Below are 19128 nucleotides of genomic sequence, written 5' to 3' on the forward strand. Positions count from 1 at the left end.
CGAATAAAGATATATTCAGCCCAACAAGTCAATCAACACTTTTGTCCCAATACTGTGTTCGAATAATTGAATTAAACAGAAAATTTTGCATGTTATATTTAATTACGCTGAGCGAAATAACGAAGCGAGCGGTGCGATTCTGTTGGAACAACGCGAATATTTATTATCCTCCGACTGTGCTCATGTTTTATTTAGTTAGTTAATTCTATTGCCGCTGTAATTCATCTGCAATTTCCCAGTCGAAATCGGTGGTAGTATTTTTCAGGCTGTGGCTTGCCGTGTCTGTATTTTGTTTTCGTATTGTTATAGTCATGGCGAGAGACGGGGAGCCGGTGGGGTTTGGGCGCCCCATCAACCTCCACCTCACCTATTCCTTCCAGAACAAACCACCCTTCGTGCCGATAGGTAAGATATAGGTATTGTGCTTTTCATTGTATGTAATGTAAAAATTATTGTAACAACACTCTTGTCGTGAAAAAATGCATTCGAATCGACCATCATTATCAGTTTTGGGACAACAAAGTTATGACACTTTTCTGTTACGAAGGTTTCTTGTTTTGATGGTTAAGATTTATGACTAGCACACTGCTATCACATATATATAGGAGCATAATATACCTAAGTAAAATCGCGCAGCTGTTTAAATCTAACACTTAAATCACTGTGCTTATACCTACTTCTTTAGGGGTTTAAAATTATATTAACCTCACATATTAATAAATTTTCTATATGTTATAGATTAGGTTTAGTTAATCCTAGAAGTAACTGAAGCATTTCCCGTTTCAGATGGAACCTCCTTCACGGATTCTTCAATGGATGAATTATCTGAGGACTCATCAATCCACTGCATGCAGAATGAAGTGTAGATCACGAAACTCGTACACACAAGTTTTGCACCATGAGAGAGACTCTTGCAAACATATTGTTTGTGTACCAAATTTGGCCATATGGTAGCCAGATTATATACCTGCTCATTTCAACAATAATCGTGTGCGTGGCATGACGCTCAATCACAATGTTAATTGGCCTCGGAAAGGAATATGATGATGACTGTTAAGACATACAGCACACATGATAAAAACATTAAAATAATGTAAACATACAGGGTGTTACATAACGGTAACATAGCTCACGTTTTAGGATACTCCTATAGTAGGAATGCTGCAAATCTTAAGTAGATAGGTATTGTTAGCTTGGCCAAGGATGAGGTGATTTGCAATCAGTTTGTTTTTACGGGAAGGATGGAAATGTTAATCTAGAAATCATTCCATGAATAGAGACATATCATCCGTATCCTATGCTTTCGCCACAAAACTCTGTCCAAGTGCCCACTAACAATATATTGTGTTATCAATTGTGGCCCTTTTGCGTCCTATTTGGAATATTGTTATATCAGATAGTACCTACGTAGCGTGACTACAATATAGTTTTATTGAAATTGTAGTTTAGTGCAGTGACTGTGGTAAAGTTTATGTTGATGTGACTGCAAAACGGTTTTGTTAAGTTATCTAGATAACATTGTAGTTTAGCGCAGTAGTAAAGTTAACATAATCTGATTTAAAATCTTTCCTTCAGGGTGCAACAAAGCAATTACTGTGTGTATCGTTGTCTTCTCCGATCAACTTAGTTATTCCTACGTATTTAATTAATAACAAGTCTAGGTTTATTTTACTTACTTATTGTTTATTTATTTACTTGCTTAATTTATGAAACTGTGATAGGTTAATTTCAGAAATAGGTACTTTTTAAAAGTGCAATGTATCAATCTCGTGTCTTTAAAAACCCTACAATCTTTGTCATCTGATATCAAATGAATATCATCTAAATGTTCAAATATGATGCAATATTAGCATAGGTAAATTAAATTCGGTGAAAAATCTGTGTCTCGAAATATGCTTGTAGGTACTTATGTAAAATAAATATTTATTGGGTGTATGTGTCTTATTTAACGTTAGCCTACATGTAATTAATATTCAGAATATTCCTGTACATTTCAAAATAAATTTTGAGTGGTCCGATGAGCTGAAAAAATTAGACTATTTGTAGAGATTGAACGAAGTCATGGTACCAGTGTCGGTATCTAAACGTACGAATAATCACGCAATCGGGTAATATCATATCACTGTAAATTCTTAAACATTTATTAAAGTATAAAGATAAGAAAACTTTTACAAACTTAAATATTTCCTATTTATACTTATTATGTACTTACTTAATGAGTGCCAAAAAATATAAATCTTAACTATTTTCTCGATGTACCTAACTAGCGAGCTCTCTTCTTGCCAAATAATGTTTTAATTCAAATACAATGAACTAGGTATTACGAATCTGAATGAAAGCAATATGGTAGTACCTACATACGAAGAATTTATAAATAATAATAACATTACATTGTTATATTGTGACTGTCTGTATATTGTATATATAAGTAACATAAATAATATGTTTTTTTTTAATATATAACGTACCGAACATCAATCGACCACACGTTCAAAAGTAGACATCCAATATGTAGGTATGTATGCTGTAGGTAAGTATATAAAATTCTTACATACATACATTACAAGTTAATTATGTACTTGGCCCTTTATTTTGCATTAGACATAGATCTGCAAATTGAAATTATATAAGTATTTGGCTTTTATACTTATACCGAAAATTCACACACTTAACAGCTACTCCACATGAAAACTATATTATGTATTTATAAATAAATGGTTGAGTACCTAGATAGGTACTTCTGTATTCATAAATAGACTTAAATAAGTAGAGACTTTTGGCATCACCTAATTTGGTCATAACTGTTAATTACTCGTAGCTGTCAATACAGTATAATTTATTTTTATCATCAAGGTATTTAGTTAAGTATATAAAAATGCTTCTTCCTGAGTAACTAAGTACTCATGTCGTGTATTGTATATAAACACTATTTACTTTAGAAAATTGTACATTGGCCGCTAAAGGCGTCTATTTATTAACTTAGATGTAAGTTATAGCTCATTATCTTGTCATTTTAATGTAACATTTTAGTTTATTCGAGTACTAGGTACTTAAGTTTTATCTGTACAAATTATTAATTATATATGTTGAATAAAGACGTGTTTTAATTGAAAAGTTCATATTGTTAGACTTTCTACATTGATATTTTCTTAGTCTGCCTGCTAGTATCAATTAAATAACATAAAAGTTTTTTGGCCATTTCTTCCTGATATAGGTACCTACTTATATCATAATCTGATAACATCTGAAGCTGAAGTAAAACGTCATAGGTACCTATTAGTATTCTTTTCTAATCTAGCTCATAATCTTATAAATAACTAATTACACATCTACTTAAAACATAAGTACATTTACAAGTTAAATTTAATTATTTATAAATACTATTCTTATGAACATCGTGACTCCAACATATCTTTTCTGCATATCGCTATAAATATTAAACCATATTAAACTGCCTGAAAAGTTACACATACGACGTTAGCCAATTAAATACGAACTAAATAAAGTTCCATAAAGCAATTTTTTTAAAGGAGTAGTTACATACATATATCAAAATATATTATGCTATTGGGTCCAGAGTGTAGCAAAATATGCTATTTTGCGTAACTTGCAGGTGTACATTTTACAATACCTATGAATGTGTACTAATATCATCATCATACTGTAGATAACTTTGTACCAGATCCCAAACAAACGGAACAACAGTAGCGCCATCTAACAGTCACATTCAAACTAGTAGGTGAGTGAGTATTTGACTGAATTCACTGGTGGTCTCACAATCTACGCGATTCACAGAGTCTCAGACAGGTGGAGCTATTCCAATTTTTCCATAGCATTGAGGAGTTCCTCCATCTCTTGGTGGATTCCTTTGAGCAGGACCTTCATTTGCCGAGGGGAGTCCAGGATGTCGATGCTCTGGGTGTATGGGTTGTAGCGCACGCTGAAGTCCCGAGGGATGGTGTGGGAGAACTTTCTGGAAATTAAAAGTTTGGCTTATTAGATTTATATTCTCTCTTTACTTACTTATAATTGGTTCGTGTTTTTTTGCCATTAGGTACATAATTTTCCGGCCATTTATCAAAACTGTGGTCAAAAAAGGCCTCAGCACTAATTCTAGTAGGCCTATATTAGGTTGTTAGGTAGGTTTATAAATATCTTTTCTTCTTTATAATTTGCTACTGAATTAGCTATCTAGTTACGATAAAAAAACTTACATCATCTTGTCCTTAGCATCTTCAAACGAGTTGGCCACGAAGTACACGGGTTGGTACTCAGTGATCGGGTACTTCTGGACTCCGGTCTGTTCGGGCTCGAAGTCCCGGAGCTCTGGTTTGTCGGACAGACTGTACTGAAGCTCCCCGAAGGAAGACAGGAGACCAGCCCCGAAAGCCTTCAGCTGTCCGTCTTGCCGGCACAGACCGAACTCCACGGTGAACCAGAAGCACTGGAAGAAATAAATATGATTGCTAGCCATCGTAGTTGTTATCAAGTCTTTGAAGCTTTGAAAAAAGTTAGCTCTTATACATATAATATTATGTCAATGGTTAGCTAGCTCTATTTTTACTATCTGTCTGCCTTTTAAATTATGACTGGCCGTTTCGGGTTCGATTTCCGACCGCTTCTGCTCACAATACATGTATCAGGGGTAAAAATGTGTCTGACAAAACTAACTTAAAGCTAACAATAGCGTTTGATACGTACCGTAGCCAGCTTCTCAATGTAATCATCAGGTGCTCCGAGCGAGGCCAGTCCTATCTCTTGCGAGAACTGCGCGAAGGCGGGATCGGCAAACAGGGGGGCGTGGCCCAACAGCTCGTGGCAGACGTCTGGCTCCGGAGTGTAGAAGGGCCTGGAGTGGTGGCGGATGTACTGGGTGCTGTGGAACACCCGGAATGCCAGGCCGGCGAGGAAGTCGCGCGATGATAACAGACCCGCCACGGGGCGCAGGGTGAAACCTGTGCAATCTGTGGAGCAATTAACGTGTAAGCTGTAATATTTAGGGTTAGTACTAACTTTAAGTATTGTGTCTAATTAACAAAAGCTTGTTCTCTGCAATAAAAGTAGCAGTTTACTTACTTAGATTTACTTCTCATTACAGTATGTATGCTAATGTTTTACTATGAATATAAGGTAGGTAGTAGTATTAAAAACTTACCTTTCAGGAAATTAGAGACATCTTCCAACTGCGGAATGTTATCAGCTCGGTAGCCGCAGTTCTCTATCAACAGCTGGAACACGTGATTGTGTTCTCGGCACGCGTGGGTCGGATAAAGTTCCGTCAACTTCTCAAAGATGGCGCCCCAAGTGGCGACCTCCTCCTTGCTGTAGTTCACATGAGGGAGAGGCTGTCCGTGGCGGTAGTTGTAAGCGATGTCGGCGAAGTACTTCCTCCTGGCCCGATACTCGGGGTCCGTGAAGCCAGGGTGGTCGGAGTCCAGCTCGGATCCGTACGACAGGATCTGGTTCGCGAAACGGTCCAAGTCGCGGATACGACGCGGGAACCACGGAACCGCAGCTGGAATTAAAAGAATACGATTTTCATTACATGTTTAAAAAAAACACACATTTTCATATCATATTTTATTTTAGCCACTAGTTCTTAATTTATGTTTTTGTGCTGTCTTCATTATTTGTCTACACTACCAGACTAAGGATTTTCGTCGTGGTGAAAGCGAAAGCATTATCCAGTCATATTTATATTGCTTTCAATCGCTGATAACCCAAAGTTACTCGTGGAGCTCCTTTCTTGCAACCCCGTAGTAGCAGTTACATAGCATCTATAATAATATCGATAAATTATTCACACTCACATCGGTTATCCTTGTAATTCCTCGAAATAATGTTCAAGTAGCCGACGTCCTTCTTCAAGTCAGCCAGAGCGGCACCGAAGTCCCCGATCCCGTGTTCACACTCAACCATGAACTCGTAGCCCGGTCTCCTGGCTGATGAGCGGGACTCGATGTGGCTGAGGTTGACTCCGTGACCGGAGAAGATGCCCAGGAACCTGGCCAGGTCTCCTGCAGCGTCAGGGCTGGCTGGGGAGAATAGCAGCCACGTCGACTTGGACGAGTCACGACCCTCGCGAATGTAGTTGCCGCCCTCCATTAATTTCGGCTGGAACAAGATTTGGATTTTAAACTATTAAGTTCATGATTATTCATTATTATAATATCACTGCTACGTTACATTTGAGAAAAATGGGTTGCCGTTTTTTTAATTATAAAAACTATTCAAAACACAGCATTGTTTCTCTTTCTAAACGAAAATATTTATCAAGCTTAGTTTGCATGAGCATGAGCATTAACATCCCGGGTAAGAAAATAGTGTTGCAATTCCTCATACATATTTTCTTTTTTTAAGTTACATTTTGTAAATCATTAATTAATATTTTGTACATTCATGATACGAATGACGCAAGTCATCCAAAATAATGTACATCTGAAGTAAAGCAAAGTTTATCGCGGGAAGATAAGGGTAAACGTCCCATTTATGGGTGTAATATTGAGGTTTCATGTTGAATTAAGTGTGAACCGCGATAACCTCTGACCGCGCACGTTACGTGAGTCGACGAACCACGGGATAACATTGAGATAATGATGCGACTACGTAGTCAATGCCTGATCGGCTATTATATTATCATCTGCGGTAAAACAGCTTATGCTTACAAAAAACAACGTGGATTAGGTAATTGGCAAAAAATATGCAAAAAAAACGCGATAAATGAAAAAGTTAAGTTGTAGGTACCTATTTGTAGCACAAAATTACTCCTAAACGGAAAAAAGTCAAAAAAGCTAGCAATGACGCCTCGTCTGCAATATACTATAATAGAAGTAGATCAGAGTAGTATCAACTAATAATTTAAATATTGTGTTCAAATTTTAAATAAACCGGGGCCATTTGGAGTCGCTATATTGTGGGTGGAACATTTTTTTGCTCGCGAGTGTAATATCGGAGCTGGTATGTTTTAATCCGCTTTGTTCTGTGATCGCAATCGAAACCTTTCTCGATATATAGTATTAAGTACATTATATTTACCTATTATAAAAATTTAAGGAGTAATTTTTGTATGTTTATATTGTATCGGTTTATGCTTATTTTATAAAAGCATCATAATATCCATCATATTCTCAAAGACCATTTCCTTTATCAAGTAGGTAAACTAACATAATAATTTCATAATTTTCTGGAATGTACAACTGATTCTTGACTGATTTATTGGATGTTTATAACGTTATTCTACTTTGATATAGACAACTGAACCGACTCGTACTAAACGATTTTATTGGCACTTAGAAACATGAAATTATTGGTTATGAATAGGATTGGACGGTTTTGATAAGCGTGATAGTATAGCAGATGTAGGTAACTATTAGGTCTGATGATTTTCTCATCCCGAGATTATGAAAATGTATTCGTTTTATTCAGAGTAGGAAACAAGGATTCAGGAAATAAAATGTAGAGCACATAATTTTGTCTTTGTTTCGGAAAATAATATGTACCTAAGTACCTATGTACGGTGGCCTGCGCCTAAAAGTATACAGGCGGAGTTTTTAAAATAGCGATCCCTGATGATGAAGGGACCAGCTACATCTGTTATAAATCCGGGGACGTGTTGTGTGTGATATGTGTAGCAGTGGTGTTTATGTGGATGTGCTTGAGCCGCATGTGAGCTTGAGATCGCTATTTTAAAAACTCCGCCTGTATACTTTTAGGCGCAGGCCACCGTACCTATATGGTATGTACGTGCACCGTACATCAGATCAGAGTAAACGAAATAGTATGTGTACCTAATGTTTGATGAGCCATATAATTAAATAAGTTATGGTAGGTACAATATGTTTTATTTATTGTGATGTATTTAGGATTATATTTATTATATATTTCCGCCGCAGGGCAGACGGCGCAAAGGGCGACCTGCAATAACTTGGAGGCGATCCATTCTCAGCGACCTCAATGCCGTCGGAATCTCCTGGGACGAAGCCAAAGAAAGAGCCCAGGACAGAAACGTCTGGAGAAGAACTGTGGAGGCCCTATGCTCCTCGTGGAGTTAGAGGAATTAATGATGATTTAGGATAAGAAAAATATCGAATAAAAGAAAATGGCGAATCAAGAAGTACCTCGATGAGATGGAATCAAGAAGTAGAAGGTATTCATGAGCTTCAACAACAACAACCCGTAAAAATGTACTTATTCATAGGTTATTCATAGGTAGTTAAGAGTAAAACATCTAAAAATATTGCGAGGATTTAGCAACTGATAAGCTATCATTTGCTCCTTGACTCTTGACAAATTTAAATACAAATTATTTTCAAAACATTCTTGGTCGTTAAATATCATTTACGTGATAACTTTGATAATTATTTAAAACGCTATTAGGTATATTGCATTATGCTTTTTGATTGTTTTAAAATATAGACGCTCTCACGGAAAATTCTAAATACGACGAATAAGTACATTCAAGTACAACTTCACTGTATTGTGTAATTCTGGGGAATACTTTGTACTTTGTCAAAAACAAAAGAACTAAGTACCTAAGTACCTATCGAAATTACCATTAGGTCGCTAAGCAGTATTTCAATTATTTGTAAAAAAATAAACTACACAAATAGAATAAGCATAGAGAACATACTCGTTCTATTACTATCTAGCATTAGTAGTTAGGTACCTACGTTAATTAGAAAAAAAAACTGTTTTTTGTTATACCTACTTATTATTCACGCAATTACAAAAATAATGAAAATTTGGGTATTGCTAGGTCATTAGACGACATTCCAGAATAGTTTTATGTTGGGCCAATACTTTAATAACCGCTTATGTCGCGGCGACCCATTGGTAAACTAGATACAACAGATTTTTAACTGTTTCAGATTTCTCGGGATGCGAAAGGTAGGTGAAAGTTGAAAAATCCCGTAAACCTAGGTTTATACTGAGTTCGATCTGTGAATAGTGATGATGAAAAATAATTAATTTCATCACGAACAAGTCACGAACTTTAACACGCCTTTGTTTTGTTCAGAGATTAGATGCATATGACTAGCACCTTCTCGTATATTATAATTAAAACACATCTAGTTAAATAAAGTAACGTCTTTGATCAAAACATATTTGACATATTTCCTCCCTAAGGTTGTCTTGAAAAAATCTATTCAACCCGCCATTTTTGTACATATGTGTTAGTATTTAAGTTATGTAAGTTTATTTTATGTGTGTGTACAAATAAAGAATAGTCTATCTATCTATCTAACCTGTTATTTTTACAACATCGGCAGTACTATTTATTTGCGTTCGCTTAAGCATAACATAAGTTGAAAAAAAACCTGGATCATCATAGATGAAATTATAATAATATAGTTCTTACATTCGTTGTACTCATATTATTGTTATTAATCAAATCTGTGCATTTTAGTATCTTATCACCAAGAATTACCGCAATGTATGAACTATTATCACTATTTAATAATAATAATAATAATTTGCCATCTTTTTACGACTTTATACTACTTAGGTATGTGAATGTTAAACCGCATTTTAGAATACTGTCGTAAATAATAAGTTTTACCCCAATATACACGAAAAAATCAGTGGCGAAATGACCAATAAATATAAAAGCTACAAAATAATCGCGAGCTCACATTCGTATTTCATATTTCACACAAGTAAAGTTAGCTTAGGACTTAATAGGGACACAACTAAAAAAAACATGATTGTGACAGTTTTTATAAACGGACACAAAATAAAAAATACTAGAACTTTTCCCCTAAAACTTCATATCTCATATACACTCACGGACAATGAAAAGGTTCCACTGAGAAAAACACCAAATTACTTACTGCTAAACGGAAATAGCTTTCTGCAATATTGAAGTACATTTAGCGGAGCATCAGGATATTACCAACTAAAACAATAATATTTATTTCAGTTTTTAAAATAAATGTTGGAAAAAATGGGGTCCTTTGGCTTTTTTTGAGTGAAACTATTTCATTGCCCGTGAGTGTATTTTAAATAGGCCCTTAGATCACTAAGTTTTAAACTTTCGCCAATGCCTTTGCTTACTTACCTTGTCAGGGGGTGAGCTTGAAAGCTCCACAGGCTTGTTGACTTCCATCATGGTATGTACTCAAATAGTATAATCAATTAAAAAAATAGTCTAAAATATAGTTTAACTACGACCGATGTGCTTTTGTTCACGTCTTGAAACAAATGAACGTGATGAGACAACGCCTCGCTTTTAAGTACCTATATCAGTGTGATGCATAACCAGCTCTATATTAATATTAATGTACAGTAGGCTAAACATGGAAGTTTGGAAGTTTTTCACTAAATAAAAAGTGAACAATGTCTAGAATTCTAGATATAGTTAATACATATTATGTATGTCGATTTGATAAGTTCGTTGTAAGATAATTTTAACTTTCTTTTAGCTTCACTGCGTCTTAAAGGTAGAGCTTGAATATGTTGTTCTCGGTTTTCCCGGTGGGATTCTGGGATTTCCGAAGTTGTTCTTTTTTTCAAGATCTTTTTTCTGACAATACTTCTATCATAATGCTGTAATCAAGGGTAATAGGGATTAATTTCTATAAGTAAATAAGGAATGTTATACTGGATATCCTATTCGGAAATTAATGGCGTGAATGAACATCGAGTATATATTTATTTATTTATATATTTATTCTTCATTGCACAATATACAAAAGTAATTATGTACAATTAGGTGGACTTAATGCTAAAAGCATTTTCTACCAGTCAACCTACAGGAGGTACAGGGAGTAAATTGTATGGGATATTGTGGGTGCGTATCATCTTAGCTCCAATTAGCTAAGGCTAGGTTCTAAAACGATTGTTTTACTAAGCTATTCACTAGGTGACTCGCTAGGCTCAGTGCGCTAAGTAAGCCTAGGCGGCTAACCTAGCCCTAAGCCTAACCGAAATAATAAAAGATTTTTTTTTTACTTGTGTTTGTAGCATCGTAACCCGACTATAACCTAACCATTATGGCTGAACAGGATTTGATGAAATATTCCAATAAGGATATGTGAGGCGAAGAAGCGTACGTAGTCTTCTCAGTCAGCCTCAGTGATCGTAACTGATTACTGAGGTCATCACATATATATGTATAAGCATCACATGGCACGGTCAGCCATTGGATGGGTGACCGATTTCAAGTGGTTCTTTTCGGGACGCTTCCGTGCTTCGGACGTTAATTTGTGGGTCCCGGTTGCTGCTTCTGCAGCAGTCGTTAAGCCTACTCAGAGATCTTCGGGCAGCTTGAAGACATCTGAAAGTCAGGTTGCCCACTTACCCGACAACTCTCTCAGCACGGGCTTGCTTGTGTTAGGGTCCACCAACCCGCACTAAACCAGCAGCGTGGTGGCCTAAAACCCTTCCTTCATTTGCCCGTGCCAGCAGTGGGGACGTAGGTAGAATTTACATAGTTTTATACATTTACAATATAGGCTTACAATCAACTATTAATAAACAAGGTCCTATACCTATGTCGGTAAGTAAGTACATAATATAGCTCTATGTATATTTATTGTTACAATATGATTTTTAGTCCACCATTGAGATAAATTATTGTCAATGATCAATGAATATTTCAATCAAATTGTTGATTATTATTTTTGCGCAACATTCGCGAGCGTCAATTTTATTCGAAGGTCATTATTTATTGATACAATGCGACACAATTTTTTGTCATTACTGTATAACTGGATTTAATTTGTTCCTTAATGACTGTTCTAGATTTTGCCACTGTTACTTGATTTACTTATTAAAAAAGTTTTGCTATTCATTTATCTACGTCACGAAACATGTTTTGTTTAAAAAGGTCATCTTTGTTATGTAAATATTTGATGATAATAAGTACATAAGTAGGTACTTATATTATAAATTTAAAAATCAAGGTAATTTTTAAAACACTTTTTCGTCCTTTGATAGTCGTATCAAGAATTAAGCCAAGCAAGCCATTAAGAAGTAAATACTTCATACCAAAAAGCTTCAAAAGACGATAAGTATCAACCACCAAACATATTTTTTTAAACATTACATTATTACCACGATAAGCCCATAATACTTATGATGCAAGCGTTTCAGAAACAATGTTTGTTTACAATTGAGCAGCTAAACATAATAATATTATCGAAGCGGCTATTCGTCAAAGAAACAGCCGCGGTCAAGTGCGTGACACAGCTCTCACGAGGATGCGCATGCGCCGACGACGACGATACAGGGGTTCACTCTATATGAGGAAAAACGATGTTTCGTAGCGCTGCTGTTAGAGCCACGACTCTATCTCGTAAGCCGATTGCACGACCGCTCTCTGTAAGAGTATAGAGTCGTATATAGTGACCCCACAGTGCACGCTTACTATAATGCAATACTTGCATTTCTAGGACGTCTAACTTCTCGCCATCATCAGTTCATCAAAGGAATCACGATCAAGACATGTCCGATGGTAGGTTGTAAAATTAAATAGAAGGCATAATTATTTATCTCAACAATTAAAGAGTTTGGAATATAAAACTGGCAGGTATAATCACTCGCTTCTCGGAGGCATTTTTTTATTTTATCCCGGTAGAAAACCACCTTGTTGGCCCTGACAATATTGCTGCTACCACTAAGAATAATAAGAGCACTAGTGGTCCTTGGGCCCTAGGGGTAGGACGTGGGGCTGTAGCATAGAACAAGCAACGTGGACTCGGATTGGGGCAATGACGATTGGGGCCTACCCTACCCTACCCTTCCTACCTATACGGCCTTTATGAGCTAATTTGTTAAAACCATAGACTTGGTATATACTAAACAGCCTATTCTGTGTTATCTGTCATAACACGTCAATGGAAGTTATTATTCTAATGCTTCTTTCCGAAGACTGAAGTGATTGTGTTTGTATTCCTTCAACCGAATATAAAATATATTTATGAATATTAATGAAATACCTATAAACTCATAATGGTGCAACTAAAGCAAGTGGTCATTCGTCTGAAATCTATTAACAATATTCAGAAAATCACCAAAACTATGAAGATGGTGTCCGCCAGCAAGTAAACATTTATTTAAACTTTATACTTTTCCCTGATTAAATATAACAAAGTGATGAAAGTAAGATGACCCACCAACCTAATAACCGTTTAATTTTTTGTCGGTACACACCCCTATATCCTGCTTTAGTCTAGGTATAGGTACGGTCCTACGCATTGGCAAAGAGAGATAGACAATACAGTCTTATTTACTTATCAACTCACAGTAGAAGTAATAATAAACAATCCTATAGCGTTAAATTACAAAACGCAAGAAATCCCTACTAACTGCAGGTTCACACGAGCAGAGCGCGAGCTGGCGGCCGCAGTACCATTCGGCTACGCCCCCCGCAAGTTCTACCAATCCACCCACCTGGTCCTCGGCCCAGTGGACGAAGGAGATTCCAAGGAGAAGTTCAAGCTGAAGGATGCAGAGCAAACCCCAGCGGTTGCGGCACCTCCACCAGTGGAGAAGACCCCGGAAGAGATTGAGAAGGAAGCCAAGATGAGGAGGCTCTATGTTGCTGTCACTTCAGATAGAGGTCAGTGCCACGGAATCATGGTGTTGTAATTAATTTATGGGGTATGGATGGGATGGAACGATCAGGAAAATATTTTATCGCCGGAGAGAAATTGAACATTGAACTAGCCGCTGGGATGCCTAATAAAAACTGAGATCGATCACACTCCATCTCTCTTTATGTTACCTATACTTATTCAACTATCAATCCTCATTCGGTTGAACACATGGTTGCTATTACCAAGTTGGTTTGAATTATAGGCAACACAATAATTCGCGGACGGGGTCACTACGTCTTAATTAGACATGATGAGGGCCTGAACTGGTTGTCCTATAACCGGTTGCCAACAGCCACTTCGGCTTATTGAGGCTAGGCCATGGTAATGCAATGCACTTAGTACTAGCTGTAGCATATACTACCGGTTAATGGTCTCCTGGCCTAAGTAGCTGCTGGTCTGTCAATCATATCACGGACACAAATGAAATCTGCACAAATCATGACCGTTTTTAACGTAGTGTAAACAATATTCACAAGTTATGCGTGTATTTGCTTATTTACTTAATTGTACGTTAAACCTTATGAAGATACTCAAAAAAACTTTAACTATTAGGTCAAATAAGTGAAATTCCTTCGGTTAAGCATTATACTTGATTGATTGACGCATTTTATTCAAGTTGGTATGTACCTTTTGCTTTGCATGCTTGTAACGCGATTAATAACTCAATTAGTGTTAATTACTGCTAATAATAATAAAAATGTTTCATTAATATTATTATCTTGTAACCTTTCACATAGGGATATCGGAATCAACATGCGAAAACCCACAGGAAAATTATTAGATTTATTTCGCTACGGAAATGTATTCGAAAACAGCTATGCAATATGAAATTATTATGCATTTTATTAACCTGGCAGTAAAAATATATTATCATTCAGTTCGCAGTTGCATTTTGGCGCAAAAAATACATAGAAGCACATTTTCAATAAAGTTTATGGGATAAATAAATTAAGAACCTACATAAATACATACCTTTTCTGTAGAAGACGCCAGGATACTTTACGAGTGCTAATACCAATCAGAGCACTTTTATACCGACACCGGCTCTACGTTGCCAATTTAGTCTTTTTAGCATGCTTCTATTACTCACTTACTCAGCTATGCCTGTAATTGTCCTCACGGTGTTTTCAAGACTCTTGCAACTGCCCCCCAAAGTTTCATCATAGAGGATGTACTAATGATATTGAATGAATCTTACGACGTATGTTTTGACTGTAATAATGAATTCAATTTATTTTTATAAGATGTTGTTATATAAGTAGTTTCTTTTATTTATAAAATAGATTTTTGGTGTTTAACATACACTTTATATGTATAATTATGCTGACTAATTTACAGTTTTACAGCAAATACTGGAAATACCGACTCCGTCCTATTTTTTCGAAGTTGGACGTTGGACATAATCCCCATGCTTCACAGGCTTAAAATGACGTTTTTCACAGGTGGTATTGTATTTTATGTCACACTGAGCATGCAAAGGGGACGAAGCGCCTAGCAATCTACTATAGCAGTATGTCGCTTGGCTGTGCGGCGGAGTCCACAGCGGCATGGCGCGGCGGATCAGGCGAGAGGGTCGTGTGCATCGGCGACAACTCGTACCTCAAAATGATAAATGGAACCCTTATAGCATCACTTTGTTGTCCGCCCGTCTGTGTGCCTGTCTGTTTACGTTACGTTTATCTGTGCTGTGACATTTAAGCGCCTAGCAATTAACTAATAGCAGACTGTCGCAGGGCTGTGCGGTGGCGTTCACAGCGGCGTGGCGCGGCGGATCAGGCGCGACCTGACGGCTCGCGGCGCGGACCGGCCCGGGCAGAGGCTCGTGTGCATCGGCGACAAGTCGCGCGGCATGCTGCGGAGGACCTTCTCGCACCAGATGCTGGTCAGCGTCAAGGATGTAAGGGTTTGAAAGAACCGTCTGTTTGTAGCATCGATGTAGCTAATAAAGTGATGTAGTAGTAGGTATAAGATTGTAATATTATTCGGCTGTGAAATCTAGATGAAAAGAGAGAGTAAATTTTTTTTTAGTTCCGTTCCGTTTCCAACAAAATGCATCCATAGGTCATCTCACTATCTTCTTCTGGGTCTTCCCCTAGCTAGTAGCTGAAGGCGTTTTTGGACTAGAGTTTTTGTTTGGTTTTAAAATTGGGACTCTTAATGGCTAATGTTCGCCGATACCAACCCCCCAGATCGGTCGCACAGCGCCGGTGTTCGCCGACGCGTCCACCGTGGCCGCCGCCATCGCCGAGGCGCAGTTCACGTACGACATCGGAGACATCTACTACAACAAGTACCACTCGCCGGTCAAGTACGAGCTGTCCACCGTGCCCTTCTTCAATAAGGACAAGATTGAGGTAATGCCATTGCTAGTTAGGTATTATTCTGTGCGCAGAACGGAAATCCCTCCAGAATGCTAGCAGGTGATTGAGAGGTGGTAAGTATATTATAGTGGTTGATGGAGAAAAGCGCAGAGTGTGGAGAAACTCTTTGGAAGAAGCCACTAGTTTTAACTCGTTACAACGGTAATAGTGTCATCATCTCTACCATCCGCCGCTGCACGAGTTCGTTATCGACGACGTCGATAAACTCGTATGATACACACATCAATCACAGCGCCGTATTAATGGGGAATTGCGATAATGACATTTATCTACGTCGATAACGAACCCGTGTAGTGGCAGCAGGTAAACAACATCCAACCTCACCTCTTAACTTCACCAGGTGGCGCCCAACATCCTGATGTTCGATGACCTAGACCCGGACAGCATCGAGAGCTACGCGGAGTGGACGGTGGCTGCCCTACTGTACTACGCCATGAAGCAGAGTGCCGCCTCGGAGCAGTCGGCCAGGATGGCTGCCATGGACAACGCTACTAAGAATGCCAATGATATGATCAAGTATGATATTGAAATTGTAGATAGAAAGTCAATTCACTATTTTGTCACATCACAAGTCGTCACGTCCTCACTGCTGGGGCACGGGTCTCCTTGCAATGTAGGAAGGGTTTTAGGCCAAGTCTACCACGCTGGCCTAGTGTGGGTTGGTTGACCCCAACACAAGCAATCCACACTTAGGTTTTCCATCTGTATCGAGGCAGGTATCAGTCAAGCTGAATGGCTTATCCTTTCACCACGGTGAAGAATCCTAGTCCAGCTCCAGTATCTGTCTTCGGTACTCTTAAAGAAGATTAGTGGTAATCGCTCACTTGTTACAAAATATACAAATATTTTTATTACAATTCGGTACATTCTGAATATATCAATAATTTTAATATTATCTATAATTTTTAACTACTTATACAGGGTGTTAACTTAATTGCGTTGGAGCGGGAAATGGTAGATACAGCTGATGATACTGAACACGATAAGACATTAAAAAACGTATTTTATTTGCTTTAAGCTGACCAACATAAAACAGTTTTATTTAGTTCATTTTAAAATTTCATAGTCACCCTATTCATGTTTAGGTACGTTTGACAGAATGACCATGAACTTGAAAGCCAAGGTCAAGGCCAAAAAAATCAAAGCCAAGGTCAATAAAAAATCAGCACCACACTTGGAGCCACATCGTCAAGGTACCTACCGAGATTTTGGGTACTCAAAGTACCCAATCCATTGTGGACATTTCATTTTACTCCATAAGTATCACTTTATTGATACACAATAATTATCTTTTATGAATACAGAACAGTTTCATTTTATGCTTCATAACATAGGTCACACGTATTCAGAGCACAGCACAACATAAAACGAGATGAGGAACAAGGCTTGGTAATCAAAAGATAGAATTGTAGGTACCTTTTCCCTTTTAGGCAATAATTGTAAAAAATGATTGTAAACAAGTAAACAACAATGACTGACTGACAGACTAGATTCACAGAGAAGGTAATGACTATCATAAATACTCGATGGTTATGATACGCGAGATTGTTATTATTCTACTGGTATTCAAAGTGAGGCCATACTTATTATGAGGATTTCCGTACTATTCGTCATCAAAGACGTCTCAATCGCAAGTACACAACACAAATCGAGATGAGCGAGTGTAAGTAAACCAATTCGTCATTGAAGTAGACCCTGTTATCATCCTGTTATGCATTGTGGTCTTTTATCTTTAGCTGCGTACAGACCGGCCAAACGAACGCCAACGAACGGGTTTTGTTGACCTTCGTTGCTCAATCTGCCCCTGTATTATGTATGATAAATGTCCATCGGTGGGCGTTCGTTGGGCCGGTCTGTACGCATCTTTAGGTAATAAAAGAAAAATAAAACGTGGTGAGTATCAATGGTGAATACTAAACGCTTACCTTATTCTGAGTAAAAAGGTTTAATTATTGTTCTGAGCTCCTAGAAAGTCATAAATTATATTCTGTACGATCTATGAAACTTTATGCACATCAGCTGTTTAATTGTTGATTACATGTTGATTAGTATGTCATTAATCACCATGAATAATTTCAATTTTATTTAATAATTGTTATTACCTACTGTGTAATTAATTACAATCATAGTTACATCAAATAAATTATGAAAAGTGAAGTTGATAACAAATTTACAGTGTGTGTTCTTTTGCAATCGAATGTCTCATTGGTTATGTGTTTGTGTAGGGTGACCATGTTTTTGATTAAGGTAAAACTTTCCACTTTACTTTAGACTTTAAACATAAATATTCGAGATTCTGATGTTTTTTTTCTTAGAAACGTGCTTGGTTAGACTAATACTAACCCCCATTTCCCGCTCAAACGCATTCTAGTTAACACCCTGTAGTTTGGTGTGTAACTGTAAGCCTCTATGTTCTCTCTAATGTACATACGAGTACATACCTTAATGATGTGGGTTGGGTTGACAATGACTAAGACGAGTTGCTCGTAAAAAATCTAGCATGCATGCCAATTGGCACATTGAAATATATGTAATTGTAGTTACACATTTTGGTCAGTGTCCCAGTTGAGAGATTCGCGATAATGAGTTATGAAGGGAGAACCATTTTACAGTTTTTAAGACGTTTAGAATATTGTCCAAGCATCAGAAAGCTACGAAGCTATCATCCTAATAGTAATATAATTTATAAAAGTCTCACAGAAAAAGAAAACAGTGTGCTAGGCGTGCAAAGGTGCTCATATAGGGCATATCTACCATAGGCGTTTATTATTAGCTGTGTATAAATCTAATACTTATGTAATGATGATTGTCCTCAGGAAACTGACGCTCCTGTACAACCGCACCCGACAGGCCGTCATCACCAGGGAGCTCATCGAGATTATATCTGGAGCCGCCGCCCTCAAGTGAAAAAGCCTCGACCTTTTAAGTTGTATCGTATAATGACATATATTTATTAGTCCCTAGTAGATTAGTAGACAATAATAATGTATTCAGTTAAATAAACGTTACAATGGTATAATTTCGCTTCATGCTTTTTTCTTTCGTTTTAGCCCGATTATTTAAAAATAGGCTTACTGCAAAGTCGCTGTCGTCGTAAAAACTAGATAGTTGCAACTTTTTAAGTTTATTTTATAAGAAATTCAAATGTT

At 37.3% G+C, this 19128-nt stretch overlaps 3 protein-coding genes across 4 annotated transcripts in view; 2 read left to right on the forward strand and 1 right to left on the reverse strand.

Annotated features, from left to right (window-relative positions):
* LOC105388780 (LIM/homeobox protein Awh) overlaps nucleotides 1-2448 on the forward strand; it is a 32268-nt gene extending 29820 nt beyond the window's left edge. Inside the window, exons 5-6 of the mRNA XM_011559750.3 lie at nucleotides 310-405; nucleotides 787-2448. Of these exons, the coding sequence (XP_011558052.3) occupies nucleotides 310-405; nucleotides 787-866 (176 nt within the window). The 3' untranslated portion in view covers nucleotides 867-2448. The remainder of the gene's footprint in view (nucleotides 1-309; nucleotides 406-786) is intronic.
* Nucleotides 2128-14593, reverse strand: LOC105388781 (protein henna). Of its 2 annotated transcripts, none has more exons than XM_048632583.1 (6): nucleotides 14571-14593; nucleotides 5811-6114; nucleotides 5156-5515; nucleotides 4702-4964; nucleotides 4215-4444; nucleotides 2128-3973 (listed from the first exon to the last, which is right to left on the reverse strand). In XM_048632583.1, the coding sequence occupies exons 2-6, from the start codon at nucleotides 6103-6105 to the stop codon at nucleotides 3814-3816; spliced, it is 1308 nt and encodes a 435-aa protein (XP_048488540.1). In that variant the 5' UTR covers nucleotides 6106-6114; nucleotides 14571-14593; the 3' UTR covers nucleotides 2128-3813. The 2 variants fall into 2 exon arrangements, with proteins under 2 accessions (XP_048488540.1, XP_011558053.1); XM_011559751.3 differs by lacking the exon at nucleotides 14571-14593 and adding an exon at nucleotides 10058-10240.
* LOC105388782 (ATP synthase subunit gamma, mitochondrial) lies at nucleotides 12857-18920 on the forward strand. Its single transcript, XM_048632584.1, has 6 exons — nucleotides 12857-13043; nucleotides 13314-13561; nucleotides 15332-15495; nucleotides 15788-15952; nucleotides 16320-16495; nucleotides 18796-18920. Exons 1-6 carry the CDS (start codon nucleotides 12952-12954, stop codon nucleotides 18884-18886), a joined length of 936 nt encoding a protein of 311 aa, XP_048488541.1. The 5' UTR covers nucleotides 12857-12951; the 3' UTR covers nucleotides 18887-18920.
* The last annotated feature ends 208 nt before the right edge of the window (nucleotides 18921-19128 follow it).

The sequence above is a fragment of the Plutella xylostella genome, chromosome Z (genome assembly GCF_932276165.1).
Source record: "Plutella xylostella chromosome Z, ilPluXylo3.1, whole genome shotgun sequence".
Taxonomy (NCBI): domain Eukaryota; kingdom Metazoa; phylum Arthropoda; class Insecta; order Lepidoptera; family Plutellidae; genus Plutella; species Plutella xylostella.